Source organism: Anabrus simplex, chromosome 1 (assembly GCF_040414725.1).
Source record: "Anabrus simplex isolate iqAnaSimp1 chromosome 1, ASM4041472v1, whole genome shotgun sequence".
In the NCBI taxonomy this organism is placed as follows: domain Eukaryota; kingdom Metazoa; phylum Arthropoda; class Insecta; order Orthoptera; family Tettigoniidae; genus Anabrus; species Anabrus simplex.
Genome location: NC_090265.1, coordinates 1,190,603,418 through 1,190,628,453, shown reverse-complemented (window position 1 = coordinate 1,190,628,453; position 25,036 = coordinate 1,190,603,418). Strand labels below are relative to the sequence as shown.

General features: G+C 40.3%; 1 protein-coding gene across 1 annotated transcript in view; it reads right to left on the bottom strand.

Moving 5' to 3' along the window:
* Window positions 1-498: 498 nt before the first annotated feature.
* LOC136877362 (luciferin 4-monooxygenase) overlaps window positions 499-25,036 on the bottom strand; it is a 96,653-nt gene continuing 72,115 nt past the window's right edge. Inside the window, exons 7-8 of the mRNA XM_067151339.2 lie at window positions 6,304-6,469; window positions 499-737 (exon numbers count right to left, since the gene is read on the bottom strand). Of these exons, the coding sequence (XP_067007440.2) occupies window positions 622-737; window positions 6,304-6,469 (282 nt within the window). The 3' untranslated portion in view covers window positions 499-621. The remainder of the gene's footprint in view (window positions 738-6,303; window positions 6,470-25,036) is intronic.

The window sequence follows — 25,036 nt, the reverse complement described above, 5'->3', positions numbered from 1 at the left end:
GTCATGCCTCTAGGCCATACAACTAGTCTTGCCGGAAACCACACTTCGCTCCCATACAGCCGCCATTCCAGTACTACCTACAGTTCAATGGACATAACTAACCAACAGCGTCTAGCGTGATAGTGACTGCTGCTGGCCGGTAACAGTGATTTCCAGAGGCCGCGCCAGTTTATCATGGTTCCACACATTGCTAAAAGAGCGCTTTCATTTAGAGCGTTAACTTCGGACTGAGATTATGTGAAAACGGAAGTTAATTAACACTATTTAAAGTAATTTTACAAATATTATCTTATCGCAAATTTTCGTTACAACGGGTTGTGCGATTGTAATTTTTGTGAAATATATTCCTTAGAAGCGGATCTTTCCTTATATTAGGGTTCCTTAGAAGGGGGTTTAAATAACATTTTGCTTATGATGATTTGGCTGGGCCTTATGAAAATCTTCATTAAAAGCGGGAATTCCTTAAAAGCAGGCACGTTAAAACGAGATACTACTGTATAAGCAACTAGGCAGCTTGAATATATATTTTCAAATATTTATGATAAAATTACAAAATTTAGTTTCAAAATGTCCACCAGTCTTCAGTGTTAACAATTGCTGATGCTCTTGATATGTATGGTCCTATGATTCAGTTAAATATCTCAGTTCAGAGCGAATGATCTTCCCTGTTGGAGACTTGGGCAGGCTATTGACGAAGCACACTCCACCATGTAGCCACTTATGCTCAGCCACTTGACCTGCAAAGAATCATCACATACAGCTGGTTACATCAACATTGATTACAGTCACAAGTACAGAAACCTTCATTGCTGCAGCCATTAAATGATTATCAACATCACTCATAGGAATTTGTTTTACACACCGTATCTTGAAAGTCCAAAGAGACAACTCCTATAAGCATCTCAATATGCATGACTCTTATGTACAGGGTGCTTGGAAGTTGTAACCACCTCATCAGCCTATTCTAAAATTGCTTTATCAATTGTCAAGGTGGTGCTTGCAAATTCTTAGCGGCAAAATCCTCCATACTGATGGGCTCTCACGAAGATGATCAAATTTTAAGTATTAATATTGTACCAAAGGATGGAGCATTTCAGCATACCCTGACTTCGTCAGCCCACACTTCCTTAGGAACAACAGAGACAGAGCAATGAAATCACCTAAAAATAAACTATAATGCCTCTCATGAAAGTGTCACTGCTCCATGTGTCTCGTAATATTTTTTCCATCCTCAGGTTTCATCTATAAGAGGTTGTGGATAAGTCCATGGACAAGATAGTAGATTAAGGAGATGTGGAGTTAATTAACTCGGCCTTGAAAAGGTCCTGAACCCCTTCTGCATGAACTGTGTACCTTAAAATGTCTACAGTGACCCTTCCAATTTTTACTAAAATAGCTCATGTTAACTCTGGTTTTTTTTTTTTAATTTTAACTTGAAAGTTTATTAAATGGACAGTGAACTATGGAAGATGAAGCATGCAAAATATGTGGTACTCCCAGACTGCAAGAGAAGGAAAGGTAAAGAGCATTAAATGATTTCCAACATTTCCTTAAGACCATGAATGTGAGTAATGCAATGGAGGAAGCTTCCAGAACAACAGCACATTCCAAAAGAAACTCTTATGAGACTAAGAACAGCAAAAGCAGGGTGCTTTAAGAACATCTGTGAAGGTAAAATCCCACAGGTGAAAAGGTTTAGGGATTTTGGAAAGCCCATTTTCTATTCATATGATTTGTGGGTAATCTAGCTCTATGGCTAACTAGTTAGCATGCTGGTATTTGGTTCAACGGGTCCCGGGTTCAATTTACGGCCAGGTCAGAGATTTTAAACCTTCATTCTTTGTTAGGGTATGGTTGTTTGTACTATCTACAACATTAGATTTCATCCGAGGAAAAGCCTGATCCTCACAGACGTGCAGATCACCCATGGGCATCAATTTGAGATATCTTCACCAGTCCTCTCTGGAGACGACATGCTATTATTGTTATTATTATTATTATTATTATTATTATTATTATTATTATTATTATTATTATTATTATTATTATTATTATTATTAATGGTTTGTGGTGTAGGTTACCGTAGTCAAGTCCTAGTTCATTAACCATGGCTAAATGGCCTAATAAGAGGTCCTGAGAGTCGGGATATCATATACTATGGAATGGGAGTGAACATCTTGGACATTTTCTAAGTCATGACCTTCCTTGTGCTCAGGTGGCTAGGACTATGCAATCCACAGGTGGTGCCTAACCCATTAGAGGAGAGATCCTCACTGGTACTACGTGTAAGTAAGGATAGCATCCTGCTTCACAAAATTTTCACCGAGCATGCTCGGAACATTTTAAGTAAGCCTCGGACCTATGGGAGTAATGGAGTCCCATTTCCACTTGAAAGGCGAGGTATTCCTTGGAAAAAACTTGGTGAATGAAATGGAATTTGATGGGGAGCTATCAATATTAACGGGGCTTTTGGAAGAAAGAGAGCAGAACTGGCTGAGTCAGCAAAGAGGATGCACCTGGGGCCTGTTCCACGAACGAACTTTGCACCTTTTTACTTCAGATTTTGTTCCACCATCACTTTTCAGATTTAGCTTGCAAAGCAAAAAGTGAAAAGTTAGGAATCTTTTCACTTTTCAAGCCTGTTATCAGAAATCTTGCAAAGAGATGATCCCCTTTACATCTGTTAATTAACAAGTATGTACACTAGTTTCTCGGTGTAGAATTTTGTTTAGTGATATAAATATGTTATGACGAGAGCTTTTGTTATCATCAAGTGAGGATAGTGATGAAGAATCCAACAAGAGAACGTACAAAGACAGGATTAATTTTCAAACTTCACTTCGACGGAATTTTGCGAATGTTTTCATATTACCCCAACACAGGCTGACTATATTCTTGAAATGATTGGCCATTTATTGAAACATGCAACAAAAAGAAGTCAATCCCTTTCCAAAAAAAACCAAATTCTTATATGCTTACATTGGTTAGGAAATGGTGCCCAGCTGCATGGTGTAGCAGCAATGCATGGGACGTCAAAATCAATTATTTACAGAACTGTTACCAAAGTCATAGATGTTATAGTAAATTTAATATCTCTTAACATAGTACGTTGGCCTAATAATCCACATAATATAGCAACAGAATTTTAATGAAGGGTGACTTTCGTTCTGTGTACGGATGTGTTGATGGTACTCTCGTTAATATTGATGCTTGTCATCATTTGGGAGGTTATATTTAAAGTTGCCAAAAATGATGTCCCGTTTCTCCTTGAAAACTTCTAGCACAGCCAGCTTCTTGTAATCATCTTTCTTTCCCATGATCAAAACTTTAAAACTACCAGTACCACAATTATTCTGTCAAGTTCGCTGCGAAAAATAAAGCATTAAAATCATGGAGTATTATACAGTTTGTCTATGGAATAAATTTGATCAGATCACTCATTTGCAGACTTTTTACTTTGCGAAGAAATTGAAAAGTAAAACCTAGACCATGGTGGAACAGAAAGATTTTGTACTTTGCAAGAATTGAAAAGTGCAAAGTTGAAAAGTTGCAAAGTTTGTTCGAGGAACAGGCCCCTTGATGTATTAGCAGTTAATGATATTTGGATAAGGGGAAATAATGAGGAAAAAGTAGGAGATTATAAAACGTATATGACAGTTGTTAAAAAGGGAAGGGCAGAGTGTGGGGTAGGACTGTTCATCAAGAGTACTATTGACCCAACATAGTTCCTGTTAGGCACGTAAATCAGCGAATTATGTGGATAGATTTGGCAGTTGGATGAGAATTGTCCCAGTGTATCCACCATGAGGGTGCAGATGAGGATGAAGTTGACAATTCTTATGAAGCATTGAGGGACATCATAGTCAGGGTCAACAGCAAAGATAGGATAGGGCTAATGCAATTTCAATGAGAGAGATGGAAATAGAACTGAAGGATATAAAAGGGTGATTAGTAAATGTGAGGAAGATATGGAAGCTAATAGGAATGGAAAGAGTTTGCTGGACTTCTGTGCATAAGGCAATTCACTGCTACACATGAGAGGGTAGTGGCACCAGATCCATAATAAACTATATACTAACTGACTTTGAATTCAGGCAGTCTGTTATGAATGGGCGGGATTTCTGAGAATTTTTTGACGATACTAACCACTATCTGATCTGTAATGAGCCAAGTACCTCTAGGCCTAGGATAGAGAACACTGAATCTGTCTGTAAACGAATATCGGTAGAATATCTCCAGGGCAAGGAAATTAGACAGAAGCACATGGATGTGATTAGTGAAAAGTTCCAAACAATGGACAGTAAGCAGGTTCAAGATACAGAAAGAGAATGGGTGGCATACAGGGATGCTGTAGTATAAACAAAAAGGAAATTCCTAGGAGCAACTGTGTGTAAAAATGGAAGAAAAGTGAACATCTTGGTGGAATAATGAAATGAGAGCAGCTTGTAAACAAAAAAAGGAAGGCATGTCAGAAATGGCTCCAAGGACTGAAGCAGACAGGGAAGTGTACGTAGATGAAAGAATACAAATAGTTGTTGAGTTCAAGAAGAAGTCGTGGGAAGATTTTGGTAATAACCTGGAAAGGCTAGGTCAAGCAGCAGGGAAACATTTCTAGACAGTAATAAAGAAAGAAAGGGAGGGAATAAGGAAAAATATAGTGTTTTGTGTAAATCTAGTGAACTCATAATAGACCCCAGGGAATCGCTGGACAGGCAGAAGGAATATTTTCAAAATCTTCTCAATGTAAAAGGAAATCTTCCTGGTGATGTTCCAAACAGCCAAGCTCCTGGGGAGGAGGACAATGATGACGGTGAAATTACACTTGAGGAAGTGGAAAGGATGGTTAATAAACTCCATTGTCATAAAGCAGCAGGAATAGATGAAATTAGACCTGAAGTGGGGAAATATAGTGGGAAGGCAGGATGAAATAGCCTCATAGAGTATTAAAATTAGCATGGAGTGTTAGTGAGGTACCTTCTGATTGAATGAAAGCAGTAATTGCACCTATCTATAAGTAAGGAAACAAGAAGGATTGCAACAGCTATTGAGGTTTCTCATTGAACAATATACCAATCAATTTGTTCACTGGGATTTTGGAAGGGAGGGTGTGATCAGTGGTTGAGAGTGAGTTGGTTGAAAACCAGTGTGGTTTCAGACCACAGAGCGGCTGTCAGGATCACTTTTGCAGTATGTGCCAAGTAACTGAAAAATACTATGAGAGGAATAGACAGTTATGTTTATGTTTCATAGATCTGGAGAAGGTATATGACAGAGTACCAAGGGAAAAGATGTTCAATGTACTGGGGGACTATGGGATTAAGGATTGGTTATTATAAACAATCAAAGGCATTTATGTTGACAATTGGGCTGCAGTGAGAATTGATGGTAGAATAAGTTCTTAGTTCAAGGTACTTACAGTTGTTAGACAAGGCTTTGTTGTTCATAGTTCACATGGATCACCTCCTGAAAGGTATTAAGTGGCAGGGGGAGATTCAGTTAGGTGAAAATGTAGTAAGCAGTTTGGGCTATGCTGATGATTTAGTCTTAATGGCATATTGTGCCAAAAGCCTGCAGTCCAACATCTTGGAACTTGAAAATAGGTGCAATGAGTATGGTATGAAAATGAGCTTTTCCAAGACTAAATTGATGTCAATAGGTAAGAAATTCAAGAGAATAAAATGTCTGATTGGAGATACAAAGCTGGAACAGGTACAGAATTTCAATTATTTAGAATGTATGTTCTCCCAGCATGTTAGTCTGTTTTCAGACCAACTTTGCTTTACGGGTTTGAAAGCTAGGTTGGCTCAGGGTATCTTATTCATAAGTTAGAAGCAACAGACATGAAAGTAGCGAGAATGATTGTTGGTACAAGCAGCAGGGAACAATAGCAGCAGTATATAAAGATAGTTGGATGTAAGGATAAAGTTTTGGTAGAGGAGGTGACTACAACAATAAAAGCAAAGTATCTACTGAAATTTACCTATGATAGTAATAAAGATATTTACAGAAAGATACAGAAGTTGAAAATATCTGGAAATTATAAGATTTCTGGGGATATTCAAAAGGTAATAGGTTGGAATATATAGCGTGTCTCTACCTCAGTGTACAGTACAGAGTTAAGTACTGACAAAACACAAGAATAGTCTCAAATCTTGTGTTTTATTTTATGTTTTGTGGACTTTTATTTAGATTCATATAGGCTCATGACCATTGAGGACAAAATTTTAGTTACAGTTATAGACCTTGTTTCCCTGTGCCAAGGACATTAAAATGAGGAAACTAAAACAATAATATAATACTGACTTGCTACTAATTCTGCCAAACTGTCAGCTGTAACACTAGCACCAGGCTTGAGTACCACATATGCTCGAGGATGTTCTACATCAGTTGGATGTGGGACTCCAATAACAGCTGCTTCTAGTACTTCAGGATGAGAGAGGAGAATTGATTCCAGTTCTATAGGAGATACCTACAACAGCAGAAACCATCATAACCATCAGGTAGCCACTCTAAAACATGCATTGGTTAAGGTGAATTAACTTCTAGGAATTTCTAGAAACTTTCAATCTAATCTATTTCCATACATTCCAAGAATCATAGACTGAACATGATTCTAGGAAGAAAGATCCAATATATCAGTAGAGACTGGTAGGGTTTTGTGGTTTTCCTTTGCTATTTGTTCAATATTATGCTAATACACAGGTTTTTAGCAATGATAGGATAAGAAGGAGCCAGAACTCGGAAGGAATCAGCCATGACCTTAACCCTGGTGCCGTACACCTATATTTTTGTATCACCAACCTATACTGGGGCACTGGGTAGCCCAAAAATAAAATTCATTTTATACATTATGATCAAAGATTTATTAAAAAAAGATGCTCAAAACAGAAGAAATAGATCCCTTTGAATACATTATCACCCATTTTCAAATCAGAAAAGTACTACAATCACTAAAAATACAGAAAAACAAGATGTTTACCAATTTTTCAAAGCTTCAAAAGCCTTGCACTTTTTGAGATTTTACTTAGCACAATTGGACACATCCCCACCATTTGGTTTCTGCACACAAACACCTTACATTCTTCGCAGACAATTGTTGTTTATGTGTCTTTGGATCTTGGACAGACATTGCATCTTCCAGACTTCCGACTAGCTACTGCTGCCTGAGCTGGAAATTCAACTCCCAGTTGCTCTGCGGTGGAAAGCTGGATTCCTCTGCAAAGTGATGGTATTTCCAGCCGTTGCAACATCCAGGGTCTCATTAGCTCTTCTGCCAATGTAAAAAGGAATTCCACTCTTGGTTTTGCATTGTGGTTTGCAGAAACAGTATTATCTTTGTAGATGATATAGGCATTCACACATGCAATGTTCAAAATACCATAAAAAGTTGAAGTGGCCATCGCCTTGTTTTTTGACTGCAGGTGTATGTTGCAGTCATTTGGTCTAGATCATCAACTACCCCTTTAGTGCAATTACAGAAGTGGATGCCTTCTGACATCTTTCATCATGCAATGACCCTGATGCATATTTGAAAGCAGAAGTACATTTCTATTTCTTTTTGGCACATAAGAAAGTAATGTGAATTCCTTGGAGAAAACAAACATAGTTGATCCTGGTTTACATTGTTTGGTCTAAAGAATCTCCTGTGGCATCTGTGGCTTATTTTTTCTCAATGTCCCGACCATTGTCAGCTTATGCTGTTGGAGCATGTCATTGACCAAGGGAACTGATGAAAACCAGTTATCTACTGTGATATTCCGATTACTGCCATGAATGGTTTCAGACATTTTCTCTACAAAGAAAGTTGCTGGAGGTTTGCCTTCAGTATCCATTTTTTTTTCCAGTATATGATATAGCATTGATCATATACCAATTTGAAATATTGCACATCATAACTATCTTCAGTCCATTTTTCGTAGGCTTGTTAGGCATATAAATCCTAAATGAACACTTCCCACGGAATGCTAAGAGCTGCTCATCAATAGTGCAATAGGCTCCTGATGTGAATATGCCTTACAATTCTTGATAAATTCTATCCATAAATCACTGATTGGAGCAAGGGGGTCAATTTCCTTTCTAGCAGCCTGTGTAGTTTTGTCATCAAAACGTAATGTGTTTAGCAAAAATTTGAAGCGTCTCTGAGGCCTAATGTTTCTCATTTTAAAAAAGTCCTCTGGTATTATGCCAAAGAGTTTCCGCTGAGGTATGATTCTGTTTTTGTGCACCAAAGTATAGAGAGAGACCCAACAAGGCTCTGATCTCAGCTGGTGATGTTTCTTCAGTACAACTTTGATCATTATATTTTACCCTTTGAATTGAAATTTCCTGATGAGTAAATTTTACATCATCATCAATCATGCTTTTTGTTATGAACAGTTCAAAGATATTTACTTCATTTATCTCAGCCTTTGCAACTCCTTCAGGGCGAGACCTAATGACATATATATTTCTTCCGGGGGTTCTGCCAGTTCTTGAAGGGGTTTGTGATGACCACTGATAACCATTCTTGCCTTTTAGAAAAGTTTTGTCTGGCACTACGACATAATCAGGTAGACTCTTCGTAACCTGCTCTTCCTGAGCACACTGCACCTGCAAACGACTAGAAGATGGGTCATGGAGTTTCCAGCCTGAATACTAGTATCCATAATTCGAGGCTTCTTTCTCCCATATCTTTCAGGCTGTTCTTCTTCTTCTGCCTCTTCTTGGCTGCCTGAATCAGGGATGTGTTCATCTTCTGAAGTATCAGGGGAAAAATATCTTCTACCACATCATCTTCTTCAGTGAAGTCTGTTTCACAATCATTATCCGAGATATCTTCAAAATAATCACTGGTATGAGGCTCAGGCCTGCACAATTCCTGCAAAATTTGTTCTTCACTTTCTAGGCGATCCATTTCACACGTTCATTACATCAAACAAAATGTTATTCTTTCGAGAGCACTTCAAAACAAAGTGGTTATAACAATTAAAATGTTTCATTAGCCATACACACACACATTGAAATACAAGCAGATGTCACACCCACTGGAGGGAAACACACCAACTGAAAGCTTGTTAAGGTCAAGGAGAAGTCACTGCGTTGGGAGCCCGTAAGGCTTGCCAACAGCAAACTATTACAAAAGTAAAAATCTCTGGGGTGTACAGTGTCCCAGTGTATGGTTCCAGGGTTAATTAAGGTACAGCTTGAGCATTTGCCTGGTGTGAAACTTGGAAACCATGGAAAACTAACTTCTGGTCTGCTGATGGTGGGTTTTCACATACAGCAGCTACAGTGATGTACTTAAATATAATAACACTAATATCACCGACTGCATTTATATGTATATTCTCACTCAATACAAATACAATAACACTTGAAATACACACACAATAATTTACAATCAATCTGCGAAGCAATATCAATATACAGTAGTACGACTGATCACAATAGCTTGGTATATCAACAAATGACTGTCTTCACACATGACTTGCTCACTACTACAACATCACTAACTCCCTTGCAGCACTGTGCAACTCCCTTATATATACAGGCTAGGATTCTAGATAATTCTACTTTCTTAGTTATTACTATAAGATACATCAAAAAGTCCTGGTAAGTTCCTGTTCTAGAATTGTCTTGAAACAAGTTGTTACTATGGCACAGAACCTTTAGATATCTACAAACATGTAGGATACCGGTATTATACAACTTGCCCTTGGTACATGAAGATTCCAGAGCTCACTTACATGAACATACACTTAACTGGTGGTATTCTGAGCACTTGGGAAACACAGATGGTTATTTATAAGTGATAAACTGAATGTAACCTTACTCTAACTTCCCTTGAGTAATATACAGAGGCAGACAGAAGTATTCAAATCTATAGATATACAGCTTTAAATGTTGAATTAATCGACACAGAAGGCAGAATTATGTATAATTTCTTGATTCTACTGATGCGTTATCATGTGTTTCAAACACATATACAGTACACAGATGATAAGAATATGTGTGTATTATTCAACATGCGATTTCCCTTAACAACGTTCCGTTACCATATGACACAAGTATTCAAACACGCTCTATGATACAACAGTAAAACACAGTAAACGATGGAAATATTGACGTTTGTACCTTCAGAACTCCTCATTCATGTCTGCTGCCATACAGCACATAATCAACTTCAGCTACAAATGGCCACAGTCCAACTGGGGCGTAAAAGAAAAGTGACGACGCTAGAGGAGTGAAACTCATCTTGCGTATGCATGAACAAAATAAGACATGCAAAGAAATTGGAGAAGCTGTAGACATAAATCCTTCCATTGTATGGTATGTCAGCCAACACTATATAACGAGGAATACCATTGTCAGTCAACCTAGGAAAGGTGCTCCACCAAAACTTACTTCTAGAGATAAAAGGCAAATGGTGAAGCAAAATCCCAGAATAACAGCAACAGAAATGATAGCACATCTGGAAGAACATCTTGGGGTGGTGGTTCAAGAAAGAACAGTTTATAGGATTCTGAACAGTACTGGGTACAATTACAGAACACCGAGAAGAAAAGTGAAGTAAACAAGAAAAAGTGTTTAGTATTCGCCAATGAGGATGTAACAAAGAATTCTGGGATCGTGTGTTATGGTCAGATGAAAGCAAGTTCAATGTATACCGAAGCGATGGCTGATTAAAGGTGCGGGGACAGAAGATGCCGAGTGTGATTCTAAAAAATATGGAAGCTATGGTCAAACATGAGGGCAGCGGAATAATGGTATGGTGTCAAGTGGTGAGGGTGAATTAGCTTTTATTGATGGCAACATGTAAAAGTATGATTATAAGAACATACTACAAGAACATCTGCAGAGAAGTGCTCAAAAACTAAATAATTTTTATTTCCAACAAGACAACGATCCTAAGCACATCTAAGAAGTTGCTAGGTTATGGATTATCTATAATCCACATCCGGGGAGCAATCTGGTGGTGAAATAACATACCATTTCTACTTCTATTATAACGTCTAAATTTTAAAAAGTCATTGTTTAAGAAGCCTTTCTTGTAGACAGTCAAGATTTCTTCTGATGATGTAGAGCACAGTTCTCTGTGAAACATAAAGAATTTCACCTTATTTTCTTGACACGGCATAAGCCCAAAAGCCTATACAGTATCATTTATATGATTAAATGTAATTATGGTTTCCTTCGGGGAACGTCATTTTAAAATAAAAGCTAAATGCAAACAATTGTACAAGTGGAGTTACGTACCTCCCCTGGTACTTCGTTACTGCATTGTCCTACATAGGTAGTTAGCAGTGATGTCCTAGTGGTGCACTAGCCACCAGCATCTTGGAAAGGTGTGTCAATCCAACTAATGAGCCCACTGCCACACTGGGATGGAATACTGGTAATTTTGAGATAGAGAAGGCCTAAAGAGCTTCAATTAATATTTGCAATTGATGAAATTTAATTATTGTTTTCTTCAGAAATTTAATTTTGAATAATGAAAAATACCAAAATACCAAATTACCAAGATGGCGCACGCTGTACAACGTGAGTAAATGTGTTCTGCAATTCACCTGCCATATCAGCCAGATAATAATTTTAATATTCATGGGTGTGCTAGTGCTTTATTTAAGTGTGAACTTCAATACCCATGAAGTACAATGATGCTGAAGGGCGTAAATTAATGTGTGAAATTGGAGAAGCGAATGGCAGAATTCCAAGCACGCTTGGAGGAAGCCATGGCTGCTGGCACGACCGATGCTGCCAACTCCGACGACACACTAACCGGCCTCACTTCAGAGTTCCAGGACTTTCGGGAAATAATTTAGGAGGAATTAAGTGAAATGAAGAAGGAGGTAAGCCATCTACAGGAACGTCTCAACCAGCAGGACATTCTGATTGACGAGGCAGAGCGATATAGCAGAAGGAACTGCCTCCTTATTCATGGTGTCTGTGAGACCCCTGGTGAGGACACCTACGCTGTGGCGCTGGGTATGTTAAAAAACAGTCTTGAATTGTCTCGGACAGTATAGATCGATGTCATAGACTGGGCAATATGAAGAGGACAGCAGCTGAGGTGGTGTCCGCAGGAAATAGGCTGATCATCATTAAATTCCTCAGATACCATGAAAGAGACTGCATCTGGTGCGCCAAGCGAGCTCTTAAAGGTACCAAATTACTAATCACTGAATCTCTGACGTCCACAAGGAAAGAAATATTGTGTAAAGTCCGGGACTTCTGGGTATGTGGCGGGTTTCGACGCTGGACGGCCACATTATCGTTCATTTAGAAGACAGGAAAAACTTCACATTAATTCATCTAATGAATTGAACTTACATATGAGGCAGTTAGGTGGATTATCAGAGTGATATGACCATTGTGATGTGCCCACTAAAAGTTGTTGTTATTATTATTATTGTTATTATTATTATGCTTTCGTGTGTGTGTGTGTGTGTGTGTGTGTGTGTGTGTGTGTGTGTGTGTGTGTGTGTGTGTGTGTGTGTGTGTGTGTGTGTGTGTGTGTGTGTGTGTGTGTGTGTGTGTGTGTGTGTGTGTGTGTGTGTGTGTGTGTGTGTGTGTGTGTGTGTGTGTGTGTGTGTGTGTGTGTGTGTGTGTGTGTGTGGTGCATTAACCAATCTGCAGTCAACTTCTTCAGGAAATCCAGGTAAGATAATTTTTGTCTCAGTTAAAGTATGCCAGTTGGTCAGGTAGGTACGATATTTTCCCATGACAATGACCTCTCTAAGAATAGCACTCTCCTCAGTCCTTCCCAGAGCATAGATGCTGGCAACCTTTTGAAACAAGAACTTTCACTATATCCTCACACTCTCCAGTGTTGTCACTTGAATAGCCTAAGTTTGCCCGCACACTTTGACGAAATTCAGGCTATGTATAACAAAAATAGTATCCATTTGATAGGTATTAGTGAAAGCTGGTTATCACCATGAATTCCAAACAACAGGGTTTGCCTTGATGGCTATAACCTCTATCGCCATGATCATTCAAATAAGAGGGGAGGAGGTACTGTTCTTTACTGTAGAGATGACCTGAAGAGCCGTGTCATGTGTACCTCATCGACCGGTGAATTGCTGAGACAGAGTTTATGTTTATGTTTGTAGACAGAAAATACTTAATGGAGTGGTTTACTGACCACCTAAAGTATCTTACTTGACCGAGTTTGAAACGTATCTACTTAACTTGCTACCAGCCTATCAACAGACACTTAAGAAAATGGAAATTGCAACACCATGAAAGCATTGTTCGTTTGTGTTGATTTTCCAGATATAGAATGATGCCATGTAGGTATGTAAACGATCAAAGTTTCAGACCCATTGGATTGTTGCTACAGGTCTCCCCACGTGATTGGTTGCGAAGGAATCAACTCCAGTATACGGACTCTGGTGTAGCGTAGTTGACTTGCAGTCTGTGCAGTGCAGTGTTCCCTGTCAAACATGCCTCGATGACAGAGAAGAGCTATCAACAACTGTCGCCATTTGAGAGGGCTCAGATAATTGGGCTGTGTGAGGCTGGATTATCGCTAAGGACTGTCGCTGCACGTGTTGGCTGACAGGCATCTATGGTACGAGTATGGCAGCAGTCGTCAAATTAAGGTACCCACACTCGTAGACCTGGCACAGACCCAGTGAGATAGACAACTGTGAGAGAGGATCACCGCATCATTCGGATAGCCCGGATGGAACCCCATGCAACAGCAGCGCAAATTCGAGCAGCTGTGGCATCTCACGTTACACAACAAACAGTTGCTAATCGCCTGTGTGCAGCTGGCTTACGAGCCCGTGTCCCTGCAGAAGGTGTTCCATTGACCCCACAACAGCGACGTGTAAGGCTGGCCTGGTGTCGAGAAAGATCGACGTGGGACGATGAATGGCATAGGGTTGCCTTTAGTGATGAATCGTGCTTCTGTCTTGCTCACAGTGATTGCCGCAATCGCGTGCGCCGACGTACCGGGAAGAGGGGCCGCCAAGATCTTATTGTCGTGAGGCACACAGGGCCAACACCAAGCATTATGGTCTGGGGAGCTATTGGCTTTAATGTGAAATCACAATTAGTGCTTGTTGAGGGCACTATGACTGCTCGACAGTATGTTGATAGGGTACTCAATCCAGTGGTTGTCCCTATGATGGCGAACATTGCTAATGGGATGTTTCAGCAGGACAATGCCCGGGTTCACATTGCACGCATCTCCAGAGAAGCTCTCCATGACATCACAACCTTAGAATGGCCCGCCAGATCCCCAGACCTCAGTCCCATTGAGCATGTGTGGGACATGATTGGTCGACAACTGGCCAATCGTCCTTAGCCACCCACAACTCTGGAACAACTGACCAGTGCAATGCAGCAAGCATGGGCCACAATTCTTCAGGAAGTGATCCCAGGGCCTTCTTGACTCCATGCCTCGACAAATTCATCAGTGTATTGCAGCTCGTGGTGGGCACATCCTGTATTGATTGTTGTCCAAACTTGCGGTCAGAGGGACCTGAAAGTGTAATCATCGAATCACAACCAAACACACGTCCTGCATATTCAATTGCAGCAATGTAGCACCACTCCTTCTGGGTGTTGCAATTTCCATTTTCTTCAGTGTATCATTATATTAGGGACTTTATTACTAATCTACTTAGGAAGAAATACGATACTAAGAAACTAGAAGACTTGTTTTCCTCGTGTGACTTGATTATACTTCCCTCTCACCCTACTAATCATGTACATACTGTCAACATTTCCCACACCTTTACAGATCTCAAAGTGACTAACAACCCTCAGAAAGTGGTAACCCACGGACAAATATCAGTACTAGCCATTTCCACCCACGATCTTATATTTCTTGCCTACTCACTTTACATTCCAAAATATAAACCTAGGTATATAACGTGCAGGAATATAAAAGATATTGACATGTATGAATTAAAACACGATGCCTACAATCTTCCGTGGAATGGCATTTTAAATCTGACAGACATTGATGCAAAATTAAATACATTTAAAATGTTAATACACAATCTATACTACAAACACACACCAAAAAGACAAATCAGAATATCCCGCAAACCTAATTCATGGCTAACCTCTGCAGTTAAAAATATGATACTCTTTACTGACATAATAATTTTGTGTGGCTATTTCTAGCCGAGTGCAGCCCTTGTAAGGCAGACCCTCCGATGAGGGTGGGCGGCATCGGCCACCTGTAAGTAACTGCGTTTTATTGTGGTGGAGGATAGTGTTATGTGTGGTGTGTGAGTTGCAGAGATGTTGGAGACAGCACAAACACCCAGCCCCCGGACCATTGGAATTAACCAATGACGGTTAAAATCCCCGACCCGGCCGGGAATCGAACCCGGGACCCTCTGAACCGAAGGCCAGTACGCTGACTGACTTCAGCAGTGCTTTTAACATGATAAACATCCAGAAATTGTTGATGAAACTCAAATCGTTTTTCGGTAACGTTGCTTTAAAATTTTTCTCCGCATATCTTACAGATCGTATGCAATGTGTTATAGTACAAGATACTGTTTCACAGTGGTGACTCTGGAAGGCAGGAACCCCCCTGGGTTCTGTTCTTGGTCCCCTTTTGTTTGTCCTCTATATTAATGACATCTTTTCTAAAACAAAGTGTAATAGATATCACCTCTTTGCCAATGACCTCTAAATTTACTATATTTAATATAAGTGATATATCGAATGGCCGGCCCTGTGGTGTAGGGGTAGCGTGCCTGCCTCTTACCCGAAGACCCCGGGTTCGATTCCCGGCCAGGTCAGGGATTTTTACCTGGACCTGAGGGCTGGTTGGAGGTCCACTCAGCCTGCGTGATTAGAAATGAGGAGCTATTTGACAGTGAGATAGCGGCCCTGGTCTAGAAAGCCAAGAATAACAGCCGAGAGGATTTGTCGTGCTGACCATACGACACCTCGTAATCTGCAGGCCTTCGCGTTGAGCAGCGGTCGCTTGGTAGGCCAAGGCCCTTCAAGGGCTGCAGTGCCATGGGGTTTGGTTTGGTTTGATATATCGAACGCAATAAGAGATATTAACTCTGACATTCAACAACTCAGTGTGTACGCCAGTGAAAACTCTCTCCTCTTCAACCCCAAAAATCTCAAATAATCGTTATCAGTTCTCAGAAATTATTAAACATTAAGTATAAAAATGATGCTATTCCTCTGATGACATTAAATGCCACCGTAATCCTGTTCAGCAAGGAAGTGAAGAACCTAAGTATGACCCTGACTGAAACTCTTGATTGGTCTGCACACATAAGAAATACACATAGAAAGATGTACGTGACGCTACACCCTCTAAAACGACATAAGGACATTTCGCCACAATACGTAAAGATAAAACTTCTTCAAACTTTGACACTACTAATACTCGACTACTGCGACATTATCCTTGTTCATGCAACCCTTGAACAAACTACAAAACTTCAATGAGCATTAACTCTGGTCTTCGATTTGTTTTTAACTTAAGTAATGACCCCTAGGTATTTATTTGTTGAACTTTGCTTTCTTTCTTCATTATATGTTGCCCAAATCTGTAATTTTTAGCTTGTCTTTGATTTTATAATAGAATAGTATATTTCTTTTATATATGTATTATCTGTAAATTATGTGGTTAAGTGTACGAGAGGGCCACGAGCCCTAATTTCGCCACTGTGTAAGTCAATAAATGAATGAATGAAAGAATGTTGAACTTCATGTAGATGTGTCTGATTACCAATTCTAGCAGGATACAAAGAATGGTGCCTCTTCCATATTATTTTGAAGTCATACTTTCTGCATTTGCTTTATGATAGGCTTTGGTTGATTCTTGTTTTTGATGAATATTTCATAAGCATGATGGCTATCATCAAGAATACTTTTAAAGATGATGGATCCTGGAAATGCTGTAAAAACTCATGAATATTGGTGAAAGAGTAAAACTTATGAATGTGTGCTAGCCTATATATAGTTTTGGAAATTTTAATAAAGATTTAACTAAACACAGTTTAATGCAAATTTTAAGAAAAGTAAATTGGCAATCTTACATACATGCTATTGAACCAAATATTTTATGAAAGTACTAATACCATCTGTACTACAAAATAATCCAAAGTCTACCATAATTCACCCCCACCTCCTCTCAGAATATTTAAGATCATGATTCTTAAGACAAGAGGGAGGTTTTCAAAATTCTATCTTCTTCCAAGTTGAGATGGTTTAAGTATCTTCAAGGATTCATGATGTTTGGGATTATTTCCTTTGATTGAAACAAGTTAATACAATCATGTTGCCAATTCAGCAGTATTGTGGTTTATCCAGCATTTTTGGTAACCCAGTTAATAGAGAAATTTTCTTGTCTATGTCTAGCAGCTTATTTGACAAATTTGTCATAATTAGTTTTGACATAAATGCAGAAAATTTTCTGCAGTTTAAATTGCACTTCTGTGAGTAAATATGAGATTTTGTAGTCATCTTTGCACTTTTAACAATATTCATAAGTTTCTGTATTCCAACTTTCTATCATAAAGCATTTCTGTATTATATATTATGCTGGGGCTGTACCTTAATTAAGGCCATGGCCGCTTCCTTCCCACTCCTAGCCTCTTCCTGCCTCATCGTCGCCATATCACCTATCTGTGTCGGCGCGACGTAAAGCAAATAACAATAACTGTATTATATATTACTTTGAAAAAAAACTTCATACAACATTCAATGCACTAATAAGTTGGTACCGGTATGTAAGTTTCATTTTAGCACTTTACCACCAATTCTATTGAACCTTGGTATCACTGGTGCTTACGTTATTTCAGAACTTCACTGCATTTCATACACCCTAATTTATATTATTTTTACATTCAGTTTGTTTGAACAGTAAACTGTTACGGAACCACATTTATTCCATGGACTGCCGTGTCATATCTTACTGGCATATCTATGAACATTACAAGTGACACAATACTGTTTATCTTGTTTGTGTAATCTTTGGTTGTGGTGTAGATCATGGCGTACAATGTATCTCTTGGTCAGTGCAGTGAATTGTAAACTTGTTTTATGTAAATAAATTGGAGCATTTGTGTTAAATTGTGTTAACGTTACATTATAAGCACTTTTCTCAACATCTGGCGACCGTGACAGGACTAGTTTCCGCGCAAATATGGCAGAAATTATGAAATTGAAAAGTGAACGAACACAATTGCGCCGATTGTTTACACGTGCTGGCAATGACTTTGAACAGAAGTTAAATGCAGAACAACCCACAAGAGAAGAGGTCTCCGCAGGATTCAAGATCTTCGAGGACAAAGCTGAACGATTATTCGTGCTCGATGAAAAAATTCGTGATGTTTGGTACGCCGGAGAGCACGAAGAAGAAGAAGAGATCGCTGCCGAATACGAAATCATGGAAGGATACCGCGAAAGGTGGTTAACCTTAAAGACCAGGTATGAGAATTTTTTGCATGATGACACACTCAGTGACAATGGGGCAAATAGTATTGCTAGTACTAGTTCTAGTAAATCCAGGAGTAAAAGAAATTTAAGATTGCCGAAATTAGAACTTAAACAGTTCGATGGAGATGTGCGCAACTGGATAGCCTTCTGGGGGCAGTTCAGAAAGATACATGAGGATGATGAAATCGAGGAAGAGGATAAATTCCAATACCTTTGCCAGGCTACTGTACCCGGGACGTCAGCTAGAGAACTCGTGGAAAGTTTCCCACCCTCAGCTTCAAATTATCAGAAAGCTATAGAGCAATTAAAATCGAGGTTTGCAAGAGATGAACTTCTGATTGAGATTTACGTTCGTGAACTCTTGCAATTAGTACTTCAAAAGAGTAGCATGCTAAACGATATAAGTCTACGGAGTCTTTTTGATAAACTGGAGACCCAGTTAAGGGCACTAGAGTCACTAGGGGTTACTAGCGATAAATATGCGGCAATGCTCTACCCGCTTGTAGAATCAGCACTACCAGATGACATTTTGAAAGCATGGGAGCGGTCTCGTATGTCGCAGGCATGTAAGAAGGGTGACCAATCTAATTATCTTGAGACACTTTTGAGATTTTTGAGACAAGAGGTAGAAAGTGAAGAACGTCTCCTTCTGGCTCGTTCTAATTTCCTAGGTGGCTGTGGGAGTGCATCGCAAAACAACAAAGAAAAGCTACCGACAGCAGCAGTAATTTTCTCGAGTGAAGAGAAAAGGGGTGATAGGGCATGTATTTGGTGCGATAAAGGGAACCACATGTCTCAGGACTGTTTTAAAGCTAGAGGTCTCACTACAGAGAAAAAACAAGAAGTTTTGAAAAAGAAAGGAGCATGTTTCCATTGCCTCAAGGTGGGCCATAGTGCAAAAAAGTGCAAAGTTGTGCTCAAGTGCTTGATTTGTTGCAAGGGGCATCACACTATTATGTGCAAGGGTTTAAAGGATATAATTCCAGACGATAGCAGCAAGAAAAGTTCAGTTGAGAAAGGAAACGAACCAGGTAGAACAGAGAACTTACTGTCTCATCAAAAGGGTCAGACATTGTTGCAAACTTTGGTAGTTAAAGTGTCGGTGGACAAGGTTGTTAAGTTGGCAAGAGTGTTACTAGACTCGGGATCTCAAAGATCATACATCACGAAGGACAGTGTTCACAAGCTTGGGCTGAAGAAGATAGGGGAAGAGACGTTAATACATAATCTGTTTGGTGGAGTAGAGACAGGGCGAGAAGTGCATGGTATTTATGAAGTTACTCTTAGAAGTTTAGATGACAAATTTGAGTGCACCATTCCTATGTTGGACCAACAGAAAATTTGTGATTTTGTACCCCGGCTTGAGACACAGCGGTATTACCCAGTGCTTCGAAACCACAACATAATCTTATCAGATGTAGGCTATAATGTTCCTGAGGTAAAGATATTACTTGGGGCAGACGTAATGGGGCAACTGCTAACAGGCTGCAGATTAGTTTTAGATGACACGATGGTTGCTCTCGAAACTAAGCTGGGCTGGACGGTGATGGGGCAGCGTAGAATATTCAGCAACTGCAATACAGTAACTGACCTCTTTAGTATGGCAGGTTTTAATGTAGCTGATTTGTGGCGTCTGGAAGCCATAGGCATTAGTGACCCGGCAGATGTCAAAACCAAAGAAGTTCTAGAAGCAGAGACACTTGAATTCTTCGAGAAGACAGTGAAAGTTGACCAAGAAGGAAGATACGAGGTTTGCCTTCCCTGGAAAGAGGGGCACCCGCAGCTGAGGGACAACTACGATCTAGCGGAGAAGAGATTGTTGAGTGTAAGCAAAAGACTAGAAACCATTGGCAAGTTGGAAGAGTATGATGAAATCTTTCGTGAATGGCTGCGGGAGGGCATAGTGGAAATGATACCCTCTGCCAGCAAGAATGATGGTCACTACCTCCCTCACCAGCCAGTAATAAAGGAATCTAGTATGACCACCAAAATTAGGCCTGTGTTCGATGCCTCAGCCCAAGATAAAAGAGGCAACTCACTTAACAGCTGTCTGGAAAAAGGGCCCAATTTGGTGGAATTAATACCCAAGCTGTTGATACAATTCAGAAAACATGCTATTGGAGTGACAGCTGATATCAGAAAGGCATTTTTACAAATCAAGCTAGCCCAAGGTGACAAGGATTTTTTAAGATTTCTTTGGTGGAAGGACTGTCGTAACAAAGAGGTGGCAATCCTCAGGCACTGCAGAGTTGTCTTTGGAGTGTCGTCTAGTCCATTTCTACTGGGTGCGACTATATCACATCACTTGAGACATGCGCCTGAGGAACTGAATAGTACTGCAGAGCGACTCAGAGACTCTTTCTACGTGGACAACTGTGTTACCAGTGTAGCCAATGAAGAACAGTTGCAGAAATTTGTGAGGGAAGCTACTGCACTGATGTCTACAGCACAATTTGATCTTCGCGGATGGATCAGCAGCCCCGTTCATCAAGAAGACAGAGCTGCTATGCAAGATGGAGTTGTTCCAGTCCTGGGTCTCTTATGGGATGTCACTACAGATGAGCTTCTCTGTGATGTCAAAACCATTGCGATGACCACTTGTCGAGTTACCAAGAGGAATCTGTTGTCTGTGGCTCAGCGTGTTTTCGACCCAATTGGCTTCACATGTCCGTCTACCTTACTACCAAAGCTGATGCTGCAAGAAACATGGAAACACAAATTTCGATGGGATGAAGAGCTTCCGGATAGCATTACAAGTAAATTCAAGAACTGGGTGGAGCAGATGCAATGGTTAGCTAGATGTCGCCTTCCAAGGAGAATGGTACAAGTGGACTGGGGAGCGGAAGATATCAGTCTTCATGTATTTTGTGATGCGAGCAAACTTGCTTATGCAGCTTGTGTATTCTTAAGGGCAAGGAGAGGCGCAGAGGTATCGGTCCAGTTGGTCCAGGCTAAGGCGAGGATTGCTCCTGTCAAACATGTCACTATACCACGTTTGGAGCTGTTGGCAGCAGTCATTGGTACCAGAATTTCTACCCAAGTGAAAGAGGCATTGGGACTACAACGGTGCAGAACATTCTTTTGGAGCGACTCGTCAATAGCCTTGACTTGGATAAAGCGGGCGGACAACTGGAGTACATTCGTGGGTAACCGTTGTCATGAAATACGACAGTACACCAATACTGAGGATTGGCGCCACCTACCGGGGACTCTGAACGCAGCAGATCTTCCATCAAGGGGATGCAGTCCAAAGGCACTCTTTGAGAGCAAATGGTGGGAAGGACCACGGTGGCTAAAGGATAACCCAGAGCAGTGGCCTTTTTATGAAATTGCCGCACCTGAAGACGAAGTCAATATTGAGAAACGGAAGACAGTTATATCGAGTGTGGCGTGTAGTTCACCTGACTTTTGCTCGCGTCTCTTGTATTTCTCAAGTTATGTCAAGATAGTCAGAATGATTGGTTGGATCATCAGATTCTTCCGCAACCTTACTAAGGCAAAACAAGCAAGAAGAGGTGAACTCACTGGTGAAGAAATGCAACAAGCCGAGAACACCTTGTTGAGAGTTGTGCAGCAGGAATGCTTTCGAGATCACGAGCAGGAACTTGAGAAGAAAGTCAGGGTATTCAAGGACGAAATGGGAGTTCTGAGGGTTGAAACAAAACTTACCTTTGGGGAAGAAAGTGAAGCATTCACGAAACCCGTCTTGTTGCCGTCAAACCATGCCATCGTGACCAGATTGGTTTGGGACGAACATCATCGGTCACAGCATGCAGGGCTACTGACGCTGTTAGCTAGACTCAGGGAAAGATTCTGGATTCTTGGAGTTAGGAAAGTGGCAAAAAGAGTTATTGCAAGATGTGTCAAATGTAAAAGGTACAAGGCTAGTCCTACAGCACCAGCTTTTGCTCCTTTGCCCAAGGATAGAGTGGGCTCAACAGCAGCTTTCGAGGTCTCGGGAGTGGATTATGCTGGACCGCTGTACCTAAAGTCTGGAGAAAAGGCGTGGGTTGTATTATTTACTTGTGCGGTGTATCGTGCGATACATCTGGAGCTGGTGCAGTCTTTGACAACTGATGCTTTCATTCTGGCGTTAAGAAGATTCATTGCCCGGCGTGGAAGAATTTCTGTGCTGTACTCAGACAACGGGACCAATTTCATAGGACTTAATAATGCCCTGAAAGCGTTGGATTGGGATGAGATTGTCACCCACTCGGCTGTGAGAAAGATTACTTGGAAATTTATCCCACCTACAGCAGCCTGGTGGGGAGGATGGTGGGAGAGACTAATCAGAACAGTGAAAGAACTACTGCGTCGAATCTTGGGACGAGCCTCTGTGTACTATGAAGAGTTATATACTGTGTTGTGTGATTGCGAGGCGACGATCAACTCTAGACCACTTACATACATTGCGGACCATTCGTCTGAACTAAAGCCTTTGACACCAGCAACATTTCTGCAGGGTATTGCTACAAATGAGACTCCAGATTTGGATGCAGTTGACAAGGTTGACTATGTTAAACGATGTAGGTACCTCCAGAAACTACGCGAGGACCTACGACAAAGATTCAGGAATGAATACTTGGCGCTCCTAGTTCACCACGGCCAGAGGAAGACCAACAGCATCAAGGTGGGAGATGTGGTATTGATAGGAGCAGATTCCACAAAACGCATCAACTGGCCCCTCGCGGTCGTCGTGGAAGTGTGTCCAGGGAAGGATGAGGTAGCAAGAGTAGCCAAACTGAAGACATCTGAGGGAGAGCTGATCAGACCACTCCAGCGTCTCTATCCATTGGAGGTGCACACAACTCCAGAGGAGTGGAAGCAGCCTGAAACTGTGACTATCACTTCGCCTGAGACAAAGCCTCCACATGAAGAATTCAAATTGTCAAAAGGGGGGCGGAGAATTAAAGTGCCATCAAGACTTGATTTGTGAATACTCTTGATGTGACCTTGCTTTTGTGTTCATTTATTTATTGTGTTATGTGTTTGTGTTTCAGTTGTGGTACAGAGTATTTTGCAATTGAAAATAACAATTGCAAGGTGGGAGGATGTTACGGAACCACATTTATTCCATGGACTGCCGTGTCATATCTTACTGGCATATCTATGAACATTACAAGTGACACAATACTGTTTATCTTGTTTGTGTAATCTTTGGTTGTGGTGTAGATCATGGCGTACAATGTATCTCTTGGTCAGTGCAGTGAATTGTAAACTTGTTTTATGTAAATAAATTGGAGCATTTGTGTTAAATTGTGTTAACGTTACATTATAAGCACTTTTCTCAACAAGTAAACCATGACAGATGTGCGATACTTGCTTAAGTTCTGCAAGATATTGGAGAAAGATACTGTTTTGAAGGATGACTAGAGGAAGTAGCTGGGGATTCTAAAAATGGCACATTGTAAGTATTGCAAAACATTCTTCAATGCTAGGTACAGCGATCTTTCAGCACATGCCAGAAAAGATAAGCATATCCAAAACAGCACTTGCTTCTCATTTGAGTGGCAGAATAAGCTGTCATTTATAATTACCGTACTCATCTTCCAAATCCAAGCGGTCATCTTCTAAAGAGATCCATTCATTAACTGTGTTCTGTCCTTGTGATTTAAGAAACTGCCACTTATCTGTCAGTTTTTAGTTTTTTTTAGAAGTATTTTTAGTGACTTTGAGATCAAGGGTAGACAACACTGAATACAACTGATTATGAAAAGCAAAGAACAAGGGTAAAGTAGACTGGGTGAAGTTTACCCTGGGCACAAAATCTCTGTAAGTGTTTTGACATCTGCTATGGAAAGAGCAAAATAAAAATATCTCTATGATGATTGTCAACCTTCTGTGAGGAGAAGCACAAGAAGTAGCTTTTTCTGTGGGTCCTCAGGTAGCAGACTGATTCACCTAAAGTAACTAAGTATCAGTTAGAAACAGTGAACTCTTGGCCATTCAGCATGTTGAGTATTACTTTTGAAGCAGTTTCCTGTTAAACTCTACATGTCCAGGAGTGAGTAGCCATGAAGGATAAGGGAGACCAAAACTGGAACACTGTGAGTGCTAGAGCATTTGCTTATAAAGGGTCTCTTTACTGTTGGTACACAGAAGTAAGTGATTTAAGTAAAAATCTTCTGGCAAAATTAATTCCCACTGAAACAGGTACATTCCTCCTTGCAGAGCAAGTTCTACCTTCTTCCAGACAATACTTATTAATTGTCTTGTGGAATGTATAGTGATGAGCAAGTCATAAAAATTAGTCAATGAAGGCTTTATTAAGTAAAGTTCAATGCAGTTACTGAGTAACAGTGAAACTGTAGCCTTATATATACATTACTAGCAAGATACCCGTGCTTCGCTACGGTATTATACTGAAATTTATAATTGAATGCTTAACGTTTTATATATAATCCTCCGAAATTCGCGATCTGACTCGTTTTCTGAGAGATTACGGCAAAGTTCCTCACATTTTTCAATCTTGCTTTCCAGAAATCAATTTCGTACTTCCCAGGCTAGGTCCAGGTATTCCACATGGTCAGTTGGGTCCCTAAAACTTTGCCATCTTTTCCTATTCCGGTAAGCATTTTTAGTATGGATCAAATCCTGAAGGAGATCCGGTGTGGTGTAGTCT